Source organism: Amblyraja radiata, chromosome 3 (genome assembly GCF_010909765.2).
Source record: "Amblyraja radiata isolate CabotCenter1 chromosome 3, sAmbRad1.1.pri, whole genome shotgun sequence".
Lineage (NCBI taxonomy): Eukaryota > Metazoa > Chordata > Chondrichthyes > Rajiformes > Rajidae > Amblyraja > Amblyraja radiata.
The window spans coordinates 38,971,078-38,997,558 of NC_045958.1; the positions used below are offsets into that span (position 1 = coordinate 38,971,078).

The 26,481-nt window shown below is 40.7% G+C and overlaps 1 protein-coding gene across 1 annotated transcript; it reads right to left on the minus strand.

Moving 5' to 3' along the window:
* Positions 1-2,033: 2,033 nt before the first annotated feature.
* LOC116971541 lies at positions 2,034-25,422 on the minus strand. The gene is made up of 6 exons (XM_033018779.1): positions 25,156-25,422; positions 23,752-23,858; positions 20,681-23,465; positions 11,365-11,485; positions 4,226-4,311; positions 2,034-2,206 (listed from the first exon to the last, which is right to left on the minus strand). The coding sequence occupies exons 2-6, from the start codon at positions 23,803-23,805 to the stop codon at positions 2,034-2,036; spliced, it is 3,219 nt and encodes a 1,072-aa protein (XP_032874670.1). The 5' UTR covers positions 23,806-23,858; positions 25,156-25,422.
* Positions 25,423-26,481: the final 1,059 nt, after the last annotated feature.

Here is a 26,481-nt window from a genome sequence, read left to right on the forward strand (position 1 = left end):
ACATTTTGGGTCGAGGCCCTTCTTCAGACTGAGCGTTAGGGGAAAGGGAAACGAGAGAAATAGATGGTACACAGAACATATGCAAAGATATGCAAAAAGCAACGATGATCAAGGAAAGGTGGAGCCCACAATGGTTCATTGTTGGCAGTGGGATATGTGAATACAAGTTATACAGACAGTAAAACTCAACAGTTAAAATTAGAACACAGTTTGATTATTTGTTTAGGATCACAATGAAGAGATTGGATATTAAATTGGAGAAGAACACTTTAAGATAATCTTTATTGTCATTGTACAAGACAACGAAATTCTGTTGGAGCAGTCCTCCAGCTGCACAGGAATATAAGTATAAAAATTGTGCACTATTCTTGCACTTCTGTTATCAGAGCTTTGGATGCAGAATATCAGTAAGGCTTCCTTACTCCCCTATGCCAAGCGGCTGTTCCAGTGGTAACAAATAGATAAAATACATGAAATCCACACTGTGCCGTTTCGCTCCATTCATGCGTTCTGAGATCAGAACACTGACTCTTAATGTAAAACTTGAACAGCTGGTTTACATGCAAAGCAAGTATGACGCATTTTCTATGAAAATATTGAAATTAGATACTCCAGTCGGCATAAATCCAGAACACTTTAAAATTCCAGTACGTATTAGAATGCAAATTTTCTTTCTCCTGATGTCAGCTGCTGCCAGTGCATTCATCAGAAATCTGTGTATCTAGCAAGAGTAACATCAGCAGGTGGGCTGAAAACCCGACCAAACAGAAGGCATTTTCAGGATGGCACAGTGGCGCAGCAGTAGAGTTGCGGCTTTATAGCGCCAGAGACCTGTGTTCGATCCTGACTACGGGTTTTCTCTGAATGGAGTTTGTAGTTCTTCCTGTGACTACATGGGTTTTCTCCGAGTGCTCTGGTTTCCTATCACATCCCAAAGACGTGCGGGTTTGTAGATTAAATGGCTTCTGTAAATGATCACTAGTGTGTAGGATAGATCTGGTGTACAAGTGATTGTTGGTCAGTGCGGACAAGGTAGGCCGAAGGGCCTGTTTCCATGCTGTATCTCTACACTAAACTACACTAAATGTACAGAAAGTCAAAAAGTAAAATATTTGTTTTCACTTCAGCTTATTACAGAAACTGAAATGAAGACTCGGACACGAATATAAACAGACTGGAAAAAAATTGATTATTTTTAAATGCATAGAAATTTTAAATACCAACCAGAGAGCAGCCCTGACCTATCATCTACCTCATTGGAGACCCTCGGACTATCTTTACTCGGACGTTACTGGACTTTGTCTTGCATGAAACATTATTCCCTTTATCCTGTATCTGTACACTGTAGATAGCTTGATTGTAATCATGTATAGTCTTTCGGCTGACTGTTTAGCACGCAATGAAAAAGCTTTTCACTGCACCTCATTACATGTGACAATAAACTGAACTGAACATTTTGTTAAAAATAGTATCCACACATATAATGTTAGATTTTCACAACCATGTTCAGTTTTAATTATTACTTAAAATTTCATTAATATTTAGTTACACGTTGAACATCTTCAGTGGTTTTTATAATAAGGATATATATTGTTAATGATATTCAAGACACTGTGCTGATTCAGGATTGTGCAATGCCAAAAACAGCTGAGAATTTCACACAGTAATAATGGTGAAAGCTAATATTTTTACATTATAATCACAAATTCCCAGCCATGTGTTTCAGTAGCAACAAAATATAACACATAATCTTGGAACCAGTACAATTATGTTTATACACATTGTGAAATCTGACTTCATCTGATATAAATACATTATTGAAATCAGTAAAATCAATATAAAAGGATAGATAAAGTGAATAGGAAAATAGCAAAGATGATTAAAAATCATTCATTATACTAGGTCATGGCCAATACAAAAATGACTCACATTGATTTTGATTTATACTTAATCAGATATAATATAAGATTTTAAATATTATCTGAAATTTCACAGCATACACTGGAGAACAAAAGGCATTTGAAATGGAAGTTTTATTGTTTAAACTTACGAGGTTTTGTCGTTGGCCTTCCAGCCACTGTTGCATTTTGAAAGAATATTTTAGATTTTCGTGCTTCTTGTGGTGCTTGTTTATTGTCCAGAATATTAGCACTTAAGGGCCTTTTGATGTGTTGCTTTCCCGGCCCCTTACTGTTCATCATTGGCACTAACAAGAAAACACTCAATTTAGATTTTATTTTAAAAAGTCATTAATTTCCAAAGAAATGAACCCACACACAATTGACAAAGCGTTATTACTGATATTTTAAATGGAATTAATGGTCTGTATATAATTAAGTTGATCAATCGGAAATGTTTGCCATGAGCGAAATGCTTAGAATAAATTTGATTATCAAATGTAGATTCATAACAATGGTTCAATGATCTTTTCTTGAAATGAAATGCAGTTTGGAGATCATCACAGTTCTGCTTTGCATGCAATAAAGGTTCATTATTGTTCTACAAGATTATTCTGCCTCTGCCTACTACTCATCTTGCACATATCTGTATAAAGCCAACTTAACATCTGTACTCTAAAAAAACCCAGCTTCTGTCTTGTTATAATTAACATGTGCTTAATACCTCAACCCAAAAGATAATTGACCTGGTGTTAACACTGTTTCTCTCTTCATAGATACTGCCTAATCTGTTCAATATGTCCACCATTTTCTGTTTTTATTCCATCTTTGTTCCAACACCAGTTAAAGCAAAGAATCTCTCAACATCCACCATAGTAAGACCCTCTAAAACCTAATACAGTTACACAATACACAACATTTTATTTTGTGTGGAAGCAGAAACTCCCCCACAGTGATCAGGGATGTTACCTTGCACTACTGCAGAGAGTCAGGACTGGTTGGAATTGTTGGTAACATATTAGAAATTGGGGAAGAAAGAGATGGGGGAATGAAGTCAGAAGGGATGGGGATGGGGAGACTGGGGAATAGGATAAGACGATCAGATTTAAGAGTGAGAAACTTGTCTAGACGTGGAGGCTAAGCATTTTGTGCAGATTCACAAATAAGGGCAACATGATCAACAGAGGAGTCCTGAGAGGAGCATCCGGCAAAGAGGTGAGTGAACTCAGGGGACATTATTTTGGGTAAATATTGAAATACTATTTCCATTGAAATATAAAAGGAGCAGGAGGTTCAAGTAATCTTATTTGGAGACAAAAGGAGAAAGGGAAGGCTCATTAAATGAGTATTTGTTCTAGAATTATCACCCGACATCATTCCATAACAGTTTTCAACCCATCCCTATCTACCCCAATGATGCATCGAATCTGGTAGTGAAATCAACGTGAAACTTGGATGTTTTAAACAGATTGAATGTGAGCAGAAGAGTTGTCAGTATTGGAAGTCCCCTCAGCGATTAGTACAAATAATTAATTAGCGAGAGAACATAATTCAGCCTCTTCCTTTACCTGCAGACCTTATAATGTCTGATTTTTTTTGTAAATGCTCTCTGCCTGAAGCTGCTGCTAATTTTTGTAGCTGAGAAACATGCATTAGGTGGAAAAAAACAATTAATAACATTGCATTCCTACAGTGAAGTTTCAAAATTGTTCATCTTATAGCTGCAGGTTGCTTTGCTTGAGATATTCATTCAGAAGCACCACTATTGCAGTCATATACCTGGAATAAACAGGAGTAGGGCACCTGCTCAACTATGCTTCAACTGCCTTTACCAAAGAATGCCTGGATTAAGTGCACATGGACATTAATGTCGAGCAGACGCCTTGCTGGCTGAGTTTTACCACCAGTGAGGCTGTATTTCACCAATTAGGAGGAAGAAAGGCCCAGCTGTAGGACAAAGACAGGCATTTTGGACTGGCTGGTGGTTTCTAAGCCTTCTGACAGTGGCATGGTATCTGTTAGGAGGTCTACAAGTCTGAGAGTTCTGCAAGAAAAACATGGCTACACACTTTCCCTTCTTCATCGTACTGACTAATTCTTACAGACTCTTCAATCTCAGTTGATTACTAGGTTCCTCTCCAGTGCATTAGGCCACTGCTGGAAACTGATATGTTTTTGGTGCAACCACAGTAAATATAAATTGACTTTGGGAATGACCCCAATTACATGTTGCAGAAATTACACCTGCCTCTTAAGTGAAGTTCTGGAAAATAATTGAGCTACAAACACAGCTAGAGATGTATTTCCCCACAGTTGTAAGATCATACCAGCTGAAGGACCGTCATGTGGCAGTGGTTTTCCTTTCTTTCCCTGACAGTCTCCAATTGGTCCTGAGTGATTTATTTGTGTTGACCTACAGAAGATAAAACAATGATAACATTCTAAGTACTATTCAGATAAAGCTTCCATCATCAAGGTAACTGGAGCTCTCTTAAAAATTCATCATTGCTTTTGGGGCAGAGTTCCAGCACTATGCATACACACAGTTTAGTTAAGTTAAGTTTAGAGATACAGTGCGGAAACAGGCCCTTCAGCCCACGGAGCCGCACCAACCAGTGAACCCCGCATATTAACACTCTCCTACATGCACCAGGGACAAATAACCTACAAACCTGTAAGTCTTCGGAGTGTGAGAGGAAACCGAAGATTTCGGAGAAATCCCACATAGTCACAGGGAGAACGTACAAACTCCGTACAGACAACGCCCGTAGATGGGATCGAACCCGGGTCTCTGGCACTGCAAGCGCTGTAAGGTTGCTACTCTACCGCTGCGCCACCGTAACACCTGGTCTAGAAACTGGCAGATCAGACGTTCGATGGCTGCGAATAAATTGTCATTTACAAGGTTTTGAATCAGAATACTTGCATGCAGGTGAGAAACCACCACCAAAATACAAAATTGATAGCATTTAAAATGAATACTTGAATCACCTGTGCCTAGAAGGCTATGGACCAAATGCTGGAAAATTGTATTAATCCAGATGAATGCCCCATATATGTGGTGGGTCGCATGGGCTGTTTCTGTATTGCACAAGTCCATGACTCTACAAACTTGCTGAGGAGACATTATTACCTTGTGGGCAGACTTTTACCTCTTGACATTTACTGTTCTCAACGCCCAAATTCATAGTCATGACACTGTCAGCGGCAATCCACAGAAATCCTAAAAAGTGCTAGAATATTCAGGGCCACCATTGGAAAATCTCCCAAATCCTATCTAATTTTCCCCTGATGTACACTGGGCCATCCAAACTTCACAGTGTAAAGCTGGTGAGCTGTCTCTGGACTCCCACAGGCAGGCAGCAGGCCAGCCAGATTAATGCGTCCGAGCACAACAATGGGTCCTGCTGCCCACCGCCGTTGGATTTCAACCTCGGAATTAAAACTCCCCTTAAATTATTCCACATGGCCCTGTTTTATTTCAACATCATCTCTCAATATATGCTATCACCATGAGTAATGCAAAAGATATTTTTTGATAACTGGGTCTGATTCATGGTCTTTTCATATTGTTCAAGATAGAATTAGAGACCATTATATTTCAGGTTTCCTAGTTAAGCACAAAATGTTTTGAATGTACTGTGGGTCCGCCATTGTTAACAGATTCTTGTGACTCATGTTAGATTGAAATTCTAAGTATTCAACATGAAAATACTGCCATGGTTTCATATTTGTGCCATATTTATTTGGCACTGCTCCATCTCAATCCCTTTATACTAAAATGCAGGGTTGTTATGCAAACTGTTAATCAACATAAAATAACTTGCAGAACAATTTCATATTCAAGCACTTTTTTTTAAAGCTAAGGATTTGGGAATTGCTAATCCTACAGTATTTTAGATAAGTTTTTATTTATTTTCACTGTTGATATATTTTTGTAAACGAGAAGTTAACAATATTTTAGCTATAAAATATAATTTTAAAATCTGTTATTTATAAAGCAAGAGCAAAAATATAATTAAACTTTATTTTTAATTAACTGCATTTCATCATACTGCATCGCCCAATTCCGACACACTATTGCTTCCTATCGCACTCTCTCATCATACCTTAGTCTGTCTGCCTCTCCCATCACCTACTGCACTTCTCCCCATTCCACTTTCACATCCACATTTCCCATCTTCCCCCCAAACCTTCCATTCATCCATCTGCCCACTCTCTTAGTTCCTCTCTCTGCCTTTCCTTAGGTTTGCATTACTAAACTCTACAAAAATGGAGCCACGTCTTTGAATCATAGAATTACATTGCATCGAAATAGATCCTTTGGCCCAACTCATCCATGATGACCAAGTTGCCTAGCTGAGTTTGGCCTACATCCCTTTTAACCTTCCCTATCCATGTACCAACCAAATGTCTTTTAAATGTTGTAATTGTCCCCCTCTCTACCACTGTTAGATTGTTCCACAAATCCTCTACTCTCTGTGTGAAAAAAGTCTATTCTAAATCACTCACTGTAAATCGCTGCCCTCTAGTTATTGTGATTTTATATACCTCTATAAAGTCACCCTAAGGACAAAAGTCCCAGCCTACCCAGTCTCGTCTTTTAACTCAGTCCCAGTATCATTGTTGTGAATCTTCTCTGCATCCTGTCCAACTTAATGCCATCCTTCCTATAGATAGCTAACCACCAATGCACACAATACCGCAGGTGTGGTCTCACCAACATCACATACAGTTGTGACTTGAACTCATTGCCCCAACTAATGAAGGCAAACATGCTAAATGCCTCTACACCATGCTGTGCATCTATGTTACTACTTTCAATAAATCATATACTTGTATATCCCCCTTCTCAATCTATTTCCTGCTCTCTCATTCAACCACACATCCCTGTGCCTCCAACCCATTTCCATCATATCCATGGCATCCTATGGCTAACATGGAGACAGCTTTTTAACATTTCCCATGATGAGGGCATGCCTGCCATTACTGCCGACTAACAAGCAGTAGTCCATCTAAAACATACCGATCCTGTTTTAACACCTCTTAAAGCATGCACATCACGGCACTTGTTTACTTAAAGCAAGGGCATTTCAATTTAGAATGTATTGTAGTAATATCAGACACGGCATACTTGCTAACTTTAGCACATATTTACTATACCAAAATATGTGCAATCCTGTTTTGAGATATACTGCTCACAATCTATTGTAAACGATGGCTTGGAAATTCAACATGCTCAAGGAGTGGATGACTTGTTATATAATAACCTACCCCTTTCTGCATTATTTATCTGAGCTGGCTACTCCATGCATTGGTCCTGAAAGAATGACAGAGACTGCCAAGCAAATACAATGACACCAAACACCAAGCCACATTCGTTTTAACAGCAATTTCACTTACAAAGCTTGTGTACTCAAGGCCTGTGAAGCACTACCACCATTCACACTGAAGCTGGCCTTACACAGCGAGCTGAGGCCTGCTTCAGTGTAAGTTACGGTAGGGTTATGAATTGGAAGAATAGGCCTATCAGCCCCTCTAGCTACTATGTTATTTCACAAGGTCATGACTGGCCTGATTACAACTTCAACTCTGCATTTCCTCCTTCCCATGGTAACCTTTCATTTCTTGATGAAAATAATCTATCTTTCTCTACCTTAAGAAAATACATAGACTCTGTTTCTACCTTGCATTAAGTAAAAGAGTTCCAAATACTGATGCCTGTATGGAAGTAAAAGTTTCACTTCAACTCTGTCTTAAATGGGTGACACATTAATTTTGATTTGACATTAAATAATCCACTACTGTGGAGTCCAAGCATCATTGACAGCTGGATCCGCCAAAAGGGAAACCCTTTATTTAAGTAAACGTTTGGCAATCAATAGATGGGAGTGGTTTGCTGGACATATAATAACCATATAACCATATAACAATTACAGCACGGATACAGGCCATCTCGACCCTTCTAGTCCGTGCCGAACACGTATTCTCCCCTAGTCACATATACCTGCGCTCAGACCATAACCCTCCATTCCTTTCCCGTCCATATAACTATCTAATTTATTTTTAAATTATAAAAACGAACCTGCCTCCACCACCTTCCCTGGAAGCTCATTCCACACAGCCACCACTCTCTGAGTAAAGAAGTTCCCCCTCATGTTACCCCTAAACTTCTGTCCCTTCATTCTCAAGTCATGTCCCCTTGTTTGAATCTTCCCTACTCTCAGTGGGAAAAGTTTATCCACGTCAACTCTGTCTATACCTCTCATCATTTTAAAGACCTCTATCAAGTCCCCCCTTAACCTTCTGCGCTCCAAAGAATAAAGCCCTGCAGGTGAAGGTTATTAATATAGGGGTAGTGAGGAGTGAGATTGATGTGAATGAATGAAAAGGAGGATTGACGTGCAATCACCTTAGTTTCAACCATAATGGAATGATTAAGGTCAGAGCCCCATTAACTAGTGTTATTTTTCATCTCAGCACCATGAAGCACAGATTGCCAGGCTTTGCCGTCCAGTTCTGTACTGCCAGGGACTCTTCTCATTCAAAGTGTGCAAGGCCAGCTTTAACGCTCACAATACCTTTGCCCTATAAATAAGAATATATACATTTCGGTAATCCCAACAGTACCTTGTTTCTAAGGGGCATGTGTGACACTAGAGCAATAATATAATATTTTCATTTGTTCAGGTTTGAATTCTTAGTTATTGGTTAGTTATGTTATCTAATATGTAAATGTCTATAATTTCCTCGGTGGCTTTAACAGTATGTTATGCATTTACATTGCAGCACAACCATGATTTTGGTTGTGAACCTGCCACGTATAAGTTAGCAGTGCCCAAATCCACCAGCCTGCTCGGGACAAAGAACATCAGCTTAACACAAGGCCAGGTCAGAGGGCAGGGTGATGGAGATGAGAAGCACATGGTGGTGGAAGGGTTGTGCATGCAAACGAAAGGTCAGGGTGAGGTTCAGCCATTAGTGACTAAGGGGATGGGGGTGGAGTTGAAGTGGGAGGGCCTGTGATCACCAATCAAGGGTTGGTGTGTGTTTGTAAGTCTGGGGCTTGTGATCAGGAATGATGCAAGGTGTTGTCAGGTGAATGTTTCCTGGGAGGGTCTGCTCAAGAGCTAGGTATTTGATCTCTGGAGACAGTGAGATTGGGAGCAGGGAGTATTTGGGTGATCCATTGTTGGATTAGGTAATCAATGGTTAGTTGGGTTAGACCTTCAGTTGAGGGGCATGACTTGTCAGAACAGCTGCGAGGGAGGGGAGTGTTGTGCCAATAACCTAAAAAGGACATACCTGAGTCACGTTCCCAGCACAGCATGAGGAATTATTTATTTCACTCACTTTGAAATTTACTCAAAATAATATAAATTGTTTCAATTCGATATTCATTCCACATAGACCTCAAAATAGCAATCCTCTACTATAATTCCAACACATAAAGTTACCAGAAAGCACATTAGATAAAATTAGTTGAATTTGGTTCAATGTTGCCTCCTGCTCAATGTGTTGATAAGTAACTTAAATTGCTTGATGAAGAATCAAAGTGCAGTAGAGTTTTCTTGATTCATGTTATTTCCTTCACTGTCCAGCAGATGGTGCTCATTGATAGGGTCTGAAGCACAGGAATAGGGCAAGCTGAATTACAAACCAAATCGCTCCTTAGAATCACTCAAGCGAATCAGGTTTGAAGGCTATGGTGGATAAGTAGTGGCATTTTTCATCACATTTATGAAGGAGGAAACACTAGAGTTTATAACAGGCAAAGTTCTGTTCAACCTGCTACAAAGCAGAAAAAACCCAATAAAGAAGACACAAAGACAATAGACAATAGACAATAGGTGTAGGAGTAGGCCATTCGGCCCTTCGAGCCAGCACCACCATTTAATGTGATCATGGCTGATCATCCCCAATCAGTACCCCGTTCCTGCCTTCTCCCCATATCCCCTGACTCCGCTATTTTTAAGAGCCCTATCTAGCTAGCTCTCTCTTGAAAGCATCCGGAGAACCTGCCTCCACCGCCCTCTGAGGCAAAGAATTCCACAGACTGCAGATCTTGAGCAAAACACAAAGTGCTGGCAGAACATGGCAGGTCAGGCAGCATCGCTGCAGAATATGGATAGGTGATGTTTCAGGTACATAGGTTTTACATGAGTAGGCAGTTAAAAAAAGAGATAAAACTCATCAACATTACTTGGTCCTAAATGCACATGCAGAACACGGCAATCAAGGCACCAGGTTAATTTGCTGATCAATGCTAATTAGATAATCTCAGCCAACTGGTTGTACATTTGGCCTCACCGTTCCAAAGCCAAGAACGAAGGTAGAGTGGCCAGGGTTCAACTCCTGGCTGAAATTTAGGAACCCCTACTGGAAAGCTGCTGTTTCATCGGATTAGGTGAAAAAAGGGCAGAACTGGTTTTGGTTTGATTTTGCCCATGATTAATTAACGATGTGTAATGGGATCCCACCACTAGTCCCATCTCCCCATCTCCACCCCTTTACACTTACTGCAGAGATTGTCCCCTCCGTAACTCCCTGGTTAACTTGTCCCTTCCCACCTAAATCCCCCTCCCCAGGTACCTTCCTCTGCAACCGCAGAAGTTTCCAAGTTAAACCTGTCCATTGACTTCATCCAAGGACCCCTACATACCTTTCAAGTGAGGCAGATGTACACGTTAACCTCCTCCAACCTCATCTACTGTATCTGTTGTTCCAGATGTGGACTCCTATATCAAGCGCGGGCTTGGCGATCGTTTCACTGAACACTACCGCTTAACCCGCCTAGGCCTACGCAATCTCCTAGTTGCAGAACACTTTGACTCCCCCTCCCATTCTCATAATGACCTTTCTGTCTTAGGCCTCCTCTACTGTCAGAATGAGGCCCAACACAAATTGGAGGAACAGCTCCTCATATTTCGCTTGGGCTGCTTACAACCCAGCATTGCATTGCATAAGCATTGTTTTTTCTAACTTCAGGTAACCCTTGCTTTCCCTGTCTCCATCCATCCGCATCCCAATTCTCTGACTAGTTCTCCTGTCCTCTTGATTAAATATCTGATTTTATACCAAGTTGTCATCTTCCCCAGCTAACAATCAACCATTCTACATTTCCTTATCAATAACTGCTTTGATCTGTCATCTTCACACCTGACCCTTCCATATCTCTAGATTCTCACTCCTACGACTCTCAGTCTGAAGAAGGGTCTTGACCCAAAACATCACCCATTCCTTCTCTCCAGAGATGCTGCCTGTCTGAGTTACTCCAGCATTTTGTGTCTATCAATTAACTTGATATTCTATCCCAACTAACATCTGTACTTGAAGAATGGGAAAGGTGGCCAAGAGTTACACATGTCTGAGGATGTGTGAACCCAAGAATGCCTGAGCAACAGAAGAAAAGGATAATATCAAACTTCTGAAAGTTAGTGCAAGTAATTATAGAAGAACTCTATACCTGGTCTTTGTACCTCCATGGGTATAGGATGACCATGCAATACTAGACCTCTCCCAACATCTTTGATATCGATTAATGCTTGCCTGGATATTTTTTCTCCTCTTGGGCCTTTTCTCTGCATCTTAAAAATAAAAGATTGTTTTATGATCCCAACAATTTTGCACAGCTTACTAACTATTCATTACTATGCCTCAATAATATATTTTCACCCAGCATGTTGAAAAAGCACAAGGTCGTTTTAAAAAAGAAAATGTATTTGGCTTCCCAAGTTCACTTTGATAAAATCTGATAATATTTACAGTATTTTTTACAGCCCCTCAAGTCCCTTATTCTCCATGCACATGGTTAAGTGATACAACATAATTTTTGTTTACAATTATAAGTCTATATTCAAGTCTACCTTCCATCTAAGGTACTTCCAATTCCAGCAGCGCAAGCTCTATTAAATATTTGTTTACTTTAGATGTACAGATATCCCTCTCATCTGCAAACATCTATGAAATTTCCATTTCCACACTTTAATGAGATACTTCAAAAGTCAAAAGTGTTTAATTCTACTTGTAGCAGCATAATAGGTCTGTAGATGACATACTAAAACAAATGATATGATATGATAAAACTTTATTCATCCCCGGAAGGAAATTGGTCTGCCAATTGGTCTGCCAACAAAAAATAGTTCAATTAAAAAAATCCCAATATTAGTGCAAAACAAAAGCCCCAGAAATCCCAAGTGCAATAAGATAGTTTGTAGTTTAGCTGGTGTTTGTATTGTTTAATAGCCTGATTGCTGTGAGGACGAAGCTGTCCCTAAACCTGGAGGTCATGGTTTTCAGACTTTCTTCCCAATGGCAAGAGTGAAATGAGATCTGTACTCCGTACAGCTGAAGTTCAAGAGAGTATTCGTTGACATGCCTTATCTCCTCAAACTTCTAAGGAAGTAGAGGCATTGATGGGCTCTCTGTCTGATTGCAACAATGTGCTGGGTCCAGGACAGATCTTCAGAGATATACATGACCAAGAATTTACATTTGTTGACTCTCTCCACCACTGACCCGTCAATGAAGACAGAATCGTGGATCCTTGGCCTTCCTCTTCTAAAGTCAACAATCAGTGCCTTTGTCTTATTGGATTTTATTCTTGCACCATTCAATCAGTCGATCGATCTCCCTCCTATACTGTATCTCATCATTACCCATAATTTGTCCAACAACGATGGTGTCATCAACAAATTTAAAGATGGAGTTGGAACTAGGTCCAGCTACACAGTCATTGGTATAGAGTGAATAGAGCAGGGGAGTGAGCGCACTGGCTTGAGATGCCCCTGTGCTGATGGCTATTGAGGAGGGAGTGTTGGAAATTCATACCAATTGTGATCGGTTGATGAGAAAGTTGAGGATCCAGTTGTGAAGGGATGCACGGAGACCCAGTATCTCACCTTCCTCTTTTGTATTATTGATCCCCATTTCAATCAGGTGAGAATCTCAGACCTCAATAGTGAGAGGTTGTAGATGTCCGCAGAAAGTCCAGCCAGTTAGGCTGCACCAGTTCTGTGCAGCGACCAGGTATGCCATCAGATCCAGAGACTTTCCAAGGGTTGATAACGCACTTCAGATTATTATGTACCTTGGCACCAGATTGATTATTAACTAAATTGTGACCACCAAAACAATACAAATCAAAGGAGTAAAAAACGAGGTCTGGAGGAACTCAACAGGTCAGGCAACATCAGGCAAGAATTTCATTGTCCTATCTGGGACACATGACAATAAACTCTCTTGACTCTTGACATCAGTGGCAGGAAATGGACAGGCAATGTTTCAGGTCAATACCCTTTTTCAGACATCCACAGATGCTGCCTGATCCGTCTAGTTCCTCCAGCACTTTGATTTTTACTTAAGATTTCAGCATCTGCAGTCTCTTGTGCCTCTATTAATCAAATAAGCAATTACAATTTAAATTATTTTATATTTGTTCTGACTGTAGACCTCTGAGTGGGAGGACTCCTTATTCTTTGTTTCAACCTCAAGCGAGCTACATATTTTTAAGGTACAGATTTCCTTCAAGAAATTCCCCTTCTTTATTTGAGTCCCTTTCCAAAGATTTGAGTTCTTTAGCACAGAAGTATGCTGCATAAACTTATGTGTATCCCTCATAGGTACATTTATATTCAAAGAGTGGCTGAGTTCTCCTTGTAGCCTGGCCAATATTTATATTCTATTCAGCTTAAATAAAAATATTAACCAAAATAAATCTTCTTGGAGCTGTTGGTTTAAAATTGAGCAGAAGCTCGGGTCATGTGTGTCGTAAGCCAAAGTTTCATCTTATGCTCCAGTCTCTGGACACCTACATTGTTAGTGAATATCTCGATTCCCTCAAATTTCCCCAATCTTGGTTAGTAAAACATCCTGTGTAGCTTGCAGCAACCTGGCTCAAGTTGAACAATTCCAATGAAAACAATAAGAAATGGGTGTCCATTGGATTGCAAGTAGTCCATTTTATTTGACATAATTTGTTTTAGGTGTACATAGTTGTTTTTAAAGGGTGGCTGTTGTTAATGCTTTAATTATTGTAATAAAACAGTATAAATGATCCAGCCAATGTTCCAGCTGCTAACCTCAGACTCTACTATTAGGAGTCTTCCTGTGAATACAACGGGCTGATACATATCCCTACATTACAATGCTAACCCCACTTCAAAAATAATAAAATGGTTGAAAAGTGAGATTTTCAGAGAAGAGTGGATTATAAATGGAAGCTGTCCTGAGAAATACTATAGCCCACAAGCCTATGTAAATAATAATGTGTATTTACATAATAACATCTTGCATTTAATTTATTTTCATAGTCATAGAATCATAGTCGTACAACACAAAAACAGGTCCGTTGACCCAACTCATTCATGCCAAGGTGCCCCATTTCAGCTTGTACCATTTATCCACATTTAACCTATATTCCTCTAAACCTTTCCATGTCCAAATGTCCTTTAAAAGTTGTTATTATACCTGCATCAACTGCTTCCTCTGGCAGCTCATTCCATATACCCACCACCCTCTGCGGGAAAAGGTTGTTCTTCAGGTTTTGTAGATCTGCTCTACCTATATGTTCACCAATACTAACACACATATGGTACACACCACTCGGATTTATAATCCAGTCTGGGTTTTACCGTATAGTCACCATTTAATACTAATGTTTCCAGACACCAGTGGTCAGTCGAGATGAAGTTACAGTGATGTCAACATGTTGTGTAACTTTATTATATGCTAATAAACTTGTTGGATCTTTACTTGGAGTATGTGTTAGTAGCTCCTCATGGTATCAGAGTTTTCGGACCCATTCTGCTCCTAGTTTATCGGGTTTCCTTTCTTTTAATTCCACAATATTGTTTTCTCCTTCCCACTCTACTATGGCTCAATCGTTTAAGAAGCCTGACCCCCTGGTTTTCGATACCGACCTTAGTGAATGTTGGCGGATTTTTGAAAGGGATTTCAATGTCTACATTCAGGCTACCCATCGCGGAGCGCCTCCCGAGCAGATAGCTGCTGTACTTCTCAACGTCGCGGGCTCAGAAGCTATTCAACGAGCTGAGCTGAGCTGTTCCACTATGCCCCGGCTGTGTTGGGTGACAACGATGAGGATATCATCCCTCAAGAGTCTATGGACGACCCAGTCTGTTTAATGAACAAGTTCAGACACCTGTGTGAACTTCAGACCCACATGGTTATGGAATGCAACAAATTATATCAAAGAAACGAGCTCCGTGGCAAGCCTGTCGAGGCTTAGATAAGTACCAATAAGCACATTGCCAGCCGGTGTCATTTTGGAGACCTGTGCGATGAGCTTGTCCACGACAGATTGGTGAGTGGCATCTTGTATGACAAAGTGAAAAGTGAACTACTGCGGGATGCTGATCTAACTCTCATCAGGCAGAGAATGTCTGCCGCATTGCTGAAGCTACTGACTCTCATACCCATCTCGCAGGCCCGCACCGCACTCACTGTACCATGTGAGTGTGGCCAACCCGTTCTACCGTGCTCAGCGCCTGCCACCAGAAGAGAGGCAGCCTAGCAGGGTTCTCATTCAATGTAATAATTGTGGTGGTTCACACTCCGCTGTCCGCGAGCAATGCCCAGCCTACGGGAAAGTTTGCCACTACTGTAAACAAAGAAACTACTTTATTCGATGATGTCGTGCCCGCCGAGATCGTACAGAATCCAAACAGCAGGTAAATCTGCTCCAGCAAGATGGTTCCCACAGCGTGACCGATCAAACTCAAGCTGTGCCTTGTCCTTGTGGGAATTTGTCTGAACCTAACATACATTTTCTATCTGAGATTTCATGTAAACTTCGTGAACCTGAAGTTACCTTTCGAATCAACAACACTACTGGTGTGGCAAAGATCGACACTGGGGCTCGCTGTAATGTTATGTCTCTGGTCGAGTTCTCCAGGGTCAGGAATGCAGAAGCTGTTGTAAACACCTAAGCCTTGTTTCCTTTCGGAGGGGGGAGAGGTTCACCCAGTTAGTAGGGTTGGCCTGCAGTACCACCTCGCGACAAGTGTGCACAAGCTGAACTTTTTCATTGTCCCAGGAAAAGTAACAACTTTACTCGGTATTGATGCCTGTCAGGATCTGGGATTGGTAAGCTTTGGAGAAGAGGTGCACCAACTTTCCCCTGCCCAAGATACTACCGAACAAATTCTCTCTCAGTACAAGGAACTCTTTGATAACAAATTTTGCAAACCACCCCTCAAGTATTCTACTGTAATTGACCCTGACATAATGCCCGTTGTTCAAGCCCCTCATATAATTCTGCATGCCATGCATGACCACGTACAGAACAAACTTCAAAGAATGGAATCCCTAGGCGTCATCATTGCAGTTAACGACCCGTTTGACTGGGTCTCAACCATGGTAGTGGCTACCAAGAAAAACAAAGATGAAATATGAATCTGCATCATCGCCAGAGATCTGAATACTGCGTTCAAGCACCCGCATTATCCAATGCGCACAGTGGAAGAGATAGCAGCACAATTGGGCAAAGCGAATGTGTTCTCTGTTTTAGATGCCAGAAGTTTATTCTGGTAAATCCAGTTAGACCACAAATCGTCTGAACTAACCACTTTTGGAACACCTTTTGGCCGCTACAAGTTTCTGCGAATGCCCTTTGGCATCAACTCCGCCAGTGAAGTTTTCCAGCGCACGATGGAAAAGCTGTTCGCAGGACACCCTTGTGCCATTATTGTACATGACATCCTCTTTGCTGGTCGCGACATTTCAGAACACAATGCTAATTTAAAGAAAGTACTGGATTGTGCCAAGGACATTAACCTCAATCTCAACCCCCTAAAATGCAGATTTCATGTCAGGGAAGTGAAGTATGTGGGACACGTTTTTACTAGTGATGGACTCAAACCAGATCCTTCCAAGACCATTGCCATCAACGAACTGCCGGTTCCCACAGACGTAACCAGTTTACAAAGATTTCTGGGCATGGCGAATTACCTGGGTAAGTTCATTCCGAACTTCTGCGAACAGTCAGCACCACTGCGGCAGCTAACACACAAGGACGCAACCTGGTCCTGGTACACACAACACCGGAGAGCATTCGATACCCTAAAACAGCAGTTGTCCTGTGCCCCGACTCTGGCTTACTTTGATGTGAAACTGCCGGAAATGCTAACCTGTGATGCCTCGCAGTACAGATTGGGTGCTGCCTGTCTTCAGAGCATCAGTGAAGGTGACAACAGACCCGTGGCATATGCTGGAAGTGGTTTTCGCCTGTGTGAACTTCAGATACTTCATTTTTGGAAAGGCTGACTGTTGAAACTGACCACCAGTGCCTGATCAGCATTTTGAACAAGCCAATCCATGCTGCTCCTGCCCGACTGCAGCGGATGATGATGCAGCTTCAAAGGTACGAAATCAAACTTGTTTACAAACCAGGCAAAGACATGCACCTAGCCGACACTCTATCCAGAGTCCCACGCAGGACCTGCGAGAAACAACCAACAGATGAGAGCTTGTGCTGTACGTGTGCGGGTCGCATTTGCAAACCTACCCTTAAATACGGGGACTATGCTTAACCTGCTCCAGTGCTGAAGCGACTGCCCTATTCTTATAGACGCCGGTTAAACTTGATTAGTTGTACTCACATATATATTCGTAGTTACGTTATTTTCTTAAGAGGAAAGATGTAGATCTGCTCTACCTATATGTTCACCAATACTAACACACACATGTTAAACACCGCTCGGATCTATAATCCAGTCTGGGTGTTACCATATAGTCACCATTTAATACTAACATTTCCGGACACCCAGTGGAGATGAAGTTACAGTGATGTCAACATGCAGTGTAACTTTATTATATGCCAATAACCTTGTTGGATCTTTACTTGGAGTATGTGTTAGTAGCTCTACAGGTTTCTCTTAAATCTTTCCCCTCTCACCTTAAACCCTATACCTTCTAGTTCTTCTTTCTCTTTTTTTGGGACTAGGCCACTAATGGCGGCAACAATTAAAAGCAGACAACTTCGGGAGGGAGAGAGGGAGGGAGAGAGGGAGGGAGAGGGAGGGAGAGGGAGGGAGAGGGAGAGAGAGAGAGAGAGAGAGAGAGAGAGAGAGAGGGGGAGAGAGAATTTAAAACGAGAATTTTAAAATTAAGCTGTTCCTGTCTGGTTGCCCAGGACAGTGAGCACAGGGATGAATAATGAACCAGATGATGCACGTTAGGAAACATGTATAAGAGTTTTGGATGGCCCTAGATTCATGTGGAATAGAGTTTGTGAGACTAGAAGGACTGTAATGAAATTGTCAAGTCCAGAGCTCATCAAATGCAATGATGGATTTTCACCAGCAAATTATCTCATGTGGGAGCAGAGTTGTGTAATGTTACAGTATCGGCCTTGATGAATTAGCTCGTCAGTGTCCATATCCTCCAAAAGTGGATGATTACAAAATATATTACAAGACCAGACATTGTGTGTAAAGATTTTATTTCATTCCATAATTTTTTTTTACAACATATAAATATTTTAATGATCTATGAAAAGGATTCTCACCCACCAAACTAAGGATCTAAATGATATATTACATATGATGATATGAAAATCCTCTTTAGTTGGATAGGGTGAGGAAACTATTTGCAATTTATGTGCTCAAGAACAAATGATCTGCCATATAATTGTGATACCAGAATATTAGGTGTTTTCACAAAATTAGGTAGAATGAATGGTTCAAACATGTTATTTCCATGTATGAACATGTTTATACAACTGAAGTACACGCTCATACATGTTATCCTTGTTAACATGTTTATTCAATTGAAGAATTTTCCATACCACACATGTTACATTCTATTTATATCAGTTATAATACCCATGTGGGTATTGCCATTGTGGGAGTGGCGGCACCTAACGGCAGCGGCTCGACTACAGTCATCTGTCTTTTTTTATTTTTGTCTTGTTAAATGTATGTCTTGAGTTAGTTGTTATTGTTTTTTTTAGCTGTGTATATGTGGGGGGTGGTGGGGGGGCTGTGGGGGAAACCGTTTAAATCTCTTCCCTGTGCGGGGACCCGACTATTCCCTGTCGGGTCTCGGATGTCGTTGGGCCTAACATCGTGGAGCAGGCGGCGACCTCCGGCCGGGACTAACCTGAGGGCTCCAGTTGCAGAGCCTGCGGAACTGAGATCGCGGAGCTGGCCAACTTCGGAGCGGGAAGAGCTGTGGTGGCGTGCGGCTGCGACCCGACTTTGGAGTTTGGAGGCACCGGCCGCAGACCCGGTGGACGGGAACATCGGGAGCTCCAAGTCCCTGGTGGGAGACCGCTTTTCCGAGCTCCGCAACGGCGACTTCTCCTGCTGGAACCGCGGATTTAAAGGACATGGAGCCGGGACCTAACATCGCCCGGCGTGGCTTAAACAGCCTCAGGACTTACCATCGCCCGCCGGGGGCTTTAATATCGGAGCCCCAGTTCGCCTCGACACTGCAGTTGGACTGCTGAACCACGGGAGAAGGAACAAAGGGAAGAGATAAAGACTTTGCCTTCCATCACAGTGAGGAGATGTTGGAGACTCACTGTGATGGATGTTTATGTAAACTGTGTTAAGTGTGGGTCTTGGATTGTTTTGTAATGTAAAAAACTGTAGAAATGATATTTCGTTCAAACCTAGGTTTGAATGACAATAAATCTATTCTATTCTATGAGTAGAAATAAACATTCCTTAATGATAAAAAAAGACCCAACATTGCAATAACTCAGTGGGTCAAGCAGCATTTCTGGAGGACATGAATCGCCGACAGTCAGATGCGTCCAACCAGCATCTACAGTCCCTCGTGTCAAACCAGCATCTGCAGTCCCTTGCATCAACTCAAAACGTCGCCTTTTCATGTCCTCCAGAGATGTTGCTTGACCTGGTGAGTTACTCCAGCACTTTGTGTCTTTTTGGAAAAACAGCATCTGCAGTCTCCTGTGGCTACATTACTTCATGATATCTATCTTAACCCAGGGAAACTAATTGGCGATTTTGTGATGCCATATTGGTAATAATTGGTAATCACTTTGACTCCTACTTCTTCAAACAGTTCACGGCATTTAGAGCAAAATAGAAACATTGCATCCTATGTACACTAAATACCCTAGCTTGGGTTCTAATAAAGACTTAAAACAGTTTTGTAAACCAACACCATTGGTAATTTGATCATTCATGAACTTACTGTTGATCTCAACTTACTGCGTGTATATATGATCCTCATGATTTCCTACCTAGCAACAGTAAGTATGCTGCATGGGCATTTAGTTGGCAAAGTGCCTTTGAGCATTCACAGGACACGAGAAGACAAAAAGTGTATACCTGATTTTGTAACCTAGGAACAAAGATGTGTTAACATGTGTACAACCTATGCTGGGAGAAAAATGTTTCTCATTATGTTTTTCACCTGTTTCCATCAGAACAAGATGCCACAATTAATTTACCATAAATTGGGTGTTGACCTTTCTGTATTTATTAGCATTGTATATATATACTTCTCATTCTCTATAATTATCTACAATACAGTCTGACATTATTCTACCCTGCAGGTTAATAATGTTTCAATGGCAAGGTTTGCCAGCATCGTATTTATTGAATATTGTCTTTTGATAAAATTATCTTGTAAAGCTACAAACTCTGATGTAGTTTTACAGATATAACTTCCCTATAGCAGACTATTTGTATCAGAACAATACAAAATAATTACATGATACAACATACATACAAAATGTGATGCAGAGATGATGAAAGGTCATTGTGAACCTTCAACTATTTAATAATTACCTTTGAAAGTTTCTTTATTGTTCTCATATTCCAAAGAAGTTAAATCCTGATTTCCACGATTTTGCTTCAAAACAACTCCGTGTGAAATGTTCTTCGATGTTTCATAATTGTTCTTTTGTTGCAAGTATTTTTTCTTCTGAAAACCACAATGCAGTACTGAAAATCCTGGTACATTTTCTCCCGAAGATATCGTTCCTATGTCTAACGCGGGAATTGAGTTGTCTTCAGAATCTTGCTCATAGACAGCATATTTCCTATAGGTTTGATCGGGGAAATCTGTCGACACCCTGAATGAGGTGGTAATACTATTTTCAAGTTCATGCTTTCCATAGGAGCTGTTGTCTTCATCCATTGTTTCTGTCTGCTTTGTGTTTCCCTTTACTGGAAGGATATCTGTCTGCTGCTGTTGGTTTGTTTGATGTGGGCCTCGTAGTTTTTCCAAGTTTTCCATGTACAAAAGATATCTCTCATATACACTAAGCTGAGGTTCACACAGCTCTGAAGAGAAACATGTGCTATCTTCTGAATCTTTAAAATCATAAATCTCAGGCTCAACAATTCCAGTGCTTTCTTTTAATCTTTCTGTTGCCAATGCTACCAACATGTCGATTTCCTCTTTATTTGGAGTATCCCTGGGATTTGTGAATGCTCTTCCATCAACATTGCTGGCAAACAGTGGTGGAATCCCAATCAGAACACATCCACATTCTGTGCACCAGTTAACAGTTGAACTATTACCACTTTTGCACTCAGGGCAAATTTTGACCAGATTATTTGCAGTGAGGAAAGACCCACAACTTTCTTCTGTGATTTGTTCTCTCTCACTTTCTGTAGGCTCCTCTTTTTCTAAATACAGGCTGGGCTTTATTGAATCGTTGAATTCATACAATGGTGGCAAAAGCACTGAAGATAATTTAAAACTACTTTGTGCCCTAGTCCCAGCTATTTGGTGTCTCAATTTGTTTTCTTCATTTATACAATTTGTTTCTTTCTTTGATAGATAACTTTCCAAAGTTGGCAAATTTTCACTCCCTCTTTTGTCCAATATTATATCACCACAATATTTTTGAGATATTGATGAATATGCAAGTGAAGTTTCATCTGAATTGATAATGCACAAGTTCCTACATTTTTCAGGTAACTGGCCACTATTTGAATTTTCTTGGGAAGCTCTGACTAGCTTAGTTCCATTCTCTTTGGCATTTATTGTTGTTGCTATATTTGAACTTTCAGCCATTCCTTTACAAGGGGTTGGAATAGCCGATAAAGTAATTGATGATTTTAAATTAAAACCAGCATCTGCCAGGTTTAGTGAATCTCCTGGTATGTCAGCAATATTTGAATCTTCCAGTGAAAGCTTTTGGTAACCTCCTGAGTATTGTTCTACTCTTTCGGCCTCCCACGCATAATTATGTCTTTCTTTATCATAAACAATTGATTTGGAATGTTGTGCAGCATTATGCAGATTAACTGGATTTGCCAATATATCTGCTGAGCTGTAACAATGTGTTACAGGAGCTTTTCTAAGTATAACCGTTCTGGCTGATAAAGTTGGCTCCCAATTATTATTATTATTGTTACCATTCTTACTACTGATGTAGTGTGGTGCACAGTCATGCTGATTATCAGGGCTTGCCAAAACTTCTGAACTGTAATATGTTATTGGAGATTTTCTATGTATAATTGTTCGGGTTGATGAGATTGATTCGCTATTATTTTGATGGTAATGATTGTAACTATTGCACAACAGTGGATCAATATTGCTTTTTACAAAAGGTTCCACAGATACTTTCTTTGGTCTGTTTTCAGTGACATATTTATCATCTGACTCATCCTCCAGGGGAATCCAAAAATAATTATCGCTTTTAAGCCCACTCACATCACTAGTCATAGAATGGCAATTTTCATTTGTAATATCATATGCGTTTACTTGCTCACTATATTTTCTATCCAAAATATTATTAGAATCAAAATAATGTTTGCTTGAATAGCCAGTATTTGTCGATGTACATTGTTCCTGCACATCAGTCAGGGTGGTAGTGAAGGAAGATGTCTGATCCACGCTACTACTTGGCCTTAAGAAATCAAGGTAACTGCAGCTATCGGCAGCAATATCTGACGAGTAATTGGTATGATCAAATCTGCTGCTTGCAGCACCACTGTGGATACTTCTCTTGGTACTTGAAGACCAATTAAAAGTAGTTGGTTGTGATATGTCAGGATTCAAGTGGTTCTCAGCCAATTCTGTTTCATTTACTGTCAGAGTATTTTGATATATTTGGGTATTTGAAACTTCCTTACCCTTTTTCAGGATTTTCTGGGCCCAGCATAGAATATGCCTTAGCTTCTGAATTTCTGATACGGTGGGATTCTCCAGAAAATGATAATCTGGTTTTGGCATGGAAGTAGCTTTGTCATCACTCTTCGAAATTCTCAGTGGTGGTTTTAAATTTGTATCATGGAACTTCTGTGCATCCTGAATTTTTGTACGTTGAACTAGCTCATTGATATCAAGCTCTTTTTCTGGCAAATAAATATTTTGCTCAGCTTTAAGTACATTTTCACTCTGTTGGCCACTATTTGTGTGATCAATGGTGACTTGTTGGTCATCAAATCCCAAATTGGCATCGGCTGTAGATGAATTTGTGCAGTTATGTTTATGGTTTACAAAGTAAGCCAGACGCTTTGCTCGAAGAGACTTCAAATTACAGGTGCGAGGAGAATCTGTTTTTAAGATGGTCTCAGAATTTAAAAGCGTTGATTTTCCCGCCCTTGCATTCTTGTTCTGTAAGATAATTAGAAATTATCTTATTATTTTCTGTGAATAACAGGAACACATTTGGGAAGGAGAGCACGATAATTTAGGTACTTTTCATGATATGTTTCTTTAGTTAGAGGTTTCATAATACAATAGTGCTCATCTGTAAATCTACTTCACTGCTTCTGGAATACATATTAAATTCAACATGCAAAGAGCAAGTACTCTATAATTACACACCTGATTGTTATACATATACTGGTATACAATTTTTCTCAAACGCAACAAAATGATAGACTCAAACATGACTCACCACATTTTTAGAATTTAATGGTTGAGGGCCCTCGGATGACTTTAAATGGATCATAATCTTTCTCTTGTTTTTTCCTTTCTTTGTTGATAACTTCACAAATTCAGCGCCTGATTATGAAATGGACAAATATATAGTATTGATCAATCAGAATGTACTTTTTAAACAGTAGATTAAAGGTACATTACACAAAGCACTAACATACAGAACCAGATTTAACAGGCATTATTACATACATATGTCTGGCAAGTTGAGTTCTCATAAAAATCTGAGAGCGTCTAAAATAATCACAGTCTCACATACGTTCATTTAATCGTCTTACTCTAAGTTATAAAAGAGGGGAAATATAAACATAGAGCTATCCGGAGGAAAGAAACTCATATTTAAAGTGTCATAGCGCGTAATAAACAATGACACAAGAGACTGGAGATGTTGGATTCTGAAACAAAACAAACAAAGTGCTGGATGAACGCAGCAGGTGGAACAGCATCTGAAGCTAGTTCAATACCTGAAACGTCGGTTGTCCCTCTGCCTCCGTAACGCTGCTTTCAGATGAAATTATTATAACCCGCTCAGTTCCTCCGGCAGCTTATGTTTTTCACAATGAGAAACAAAGTGAATAAAAATAAAACTCAGTATAGTACTACAATTTGGTAGCTCTCCCACCCCCACCCGTGCAAGTGAATGATTGAAACTGGAAGCTCTCTACCCTTCTCTAAGCAACAGTCCATTTTGTTGACACGAAACATGATACTCTAAGTAGACTTTAAATGGTTTATGGGACCGGGTTGCTGAAATATAAACTGAAACGTTCTGGGGATAAACATTAATAAAACACCCAAATCAGAAACTAATTATACAGTTTACCTATGTTGCCATTGTCAATTTCTTTAATTGGCGAGATCCCGGGTAAGTGCCTGAAGGTCTGTGTCCACACGGAAGTTCACTCCGACCAGGCATAGCGAGACAGCGCAAGTCTCCTGGGCAACCAAAAACACCACCCACCCGACCTTTTTCATACACTGCCTTGTGAATGGAGCAGAAACAGACTGCTGGGGCAACACAGTGGACGTTTCAGGTAGTGAGCCTGCATCTGATGTTGTTCGACCCGCCGAGTTACTCGTGCTGAGTTTCTATTTGCTCCAGATTCCTGCATCTCCAGTCTCTCGCGTCTGCCTTCAGAATGGCCCGGCCTGTGGAAAAGAAATAGACACAAAATGCTGGAATAACTCAGTGGGATAGGCAGCATATCTGGAGCGAATGAATGGGTGACGTTTCGGGTGGAGACCCTTTTTCAGATGCTGCCTGTCCCACTGAATTACTCCAGCATTTTGTGTCTATCTATCTTCGGTGTAAACCAGCGTCTGCAGTTCCATCCTACACATACTGTGGAAAAGAGATACTTACAACGAAACTCTCCCCTACTTTTGCGTATGTTCGTAGTACTCGGTCAGTCACACGCTCGAGCAAGCGTTTCTTCGGGTCAAAGCACAAAGCGGCGCTGTACGACGACGAAGTGAGACGGAGCAGGCCCGATGCAAACGTACATCGGCCGGGACCCGGCGCTGCAGCGGTCGCCGCTCTGCCCCGCTTTGTATCCACCCGTCTCCATGGACACAGCGGCGCGACCCAGCCGCGCGTCCGCCCAGGCAGCGGGGCAGCGGCAACCGGCGATGCCTTGTAGAACATGCAGGAGACAGAAGCCACATGTGCTCAATAGCCGGTGGTTGGTGCTTCTTTGTTCGAAGGAGTTGGTAGAAACCTGATTTAGTTTACCTTTTATATCCTAACTAGGAAAGTTGGGACTTTGCAGAAAGTTATGAGGATGAGTTAAATAGGAGATTAAGTAAAACTGTAACGTAAAGACTAATTGATTACATTAACTGTTCAACCCTCCAAAGCAGCACCGAGACATATTCAAATGATATGGGTTGGAGCCCGTGAAGATAGTTGGATTAATTGGGAAGGATGTAACAGACCACATTTCAAAGCGGGTTCTCTTATTATTTTTATAAATGGTTCATGTTCATCGTGAAACACGTTGTCAAGATCTATATCATGGAGATTAATATATTCTAGAAAGATAGACAGATATTGATAATACGGACACACGTGAGGGGATTAAGTTATCTGGAAAAAAGGGTGAAGAAAATAAAATCGATAGCAATAGTCAGAAATAGACCACAAAATCGTGGGTGCAAATTAGTATATGATTTGAGAGTTGTAATTGATGGGGTGAAATTGTGGTCGAGATGCCATTTGATGGGTGGGATTGTGGGGCTGAAAAATAAACAAGTAACCCTGGAGCTACGTGGCGATAAAGAAGCGATGCCCCAGGAATTGGATGCCAATAGAAAACTTTTATAAAACAAAGATGGCAGGCATATCATTAAAACTAATTCCAGGGTGACTAAAGAGAAACTAATTAGAAGCATGTTGGATATTGTAATCGAGAGTCCAAAAACAGGAGAAATTTAAAAGTAAACTAGTTCTGGGTACCTGGCCTGCGTGGGCATATCTTCATGGACCATTCAGGACAACACAGAGGCTACTAGTGCACAAAGAAATCAAAGGGTACAATCTTCCACCAAACGTTAGTGTTTTGCTGTAGCATACTGTTGTCTCAGTGCCAGCAGCCTGGTGTTCCCAAGCTCACCAGCTGTTAAGCTGCCACTATTATTGAACATTTGTGAATGTATTTGACATTCACTAAGATTCAATAACACTTGGGGT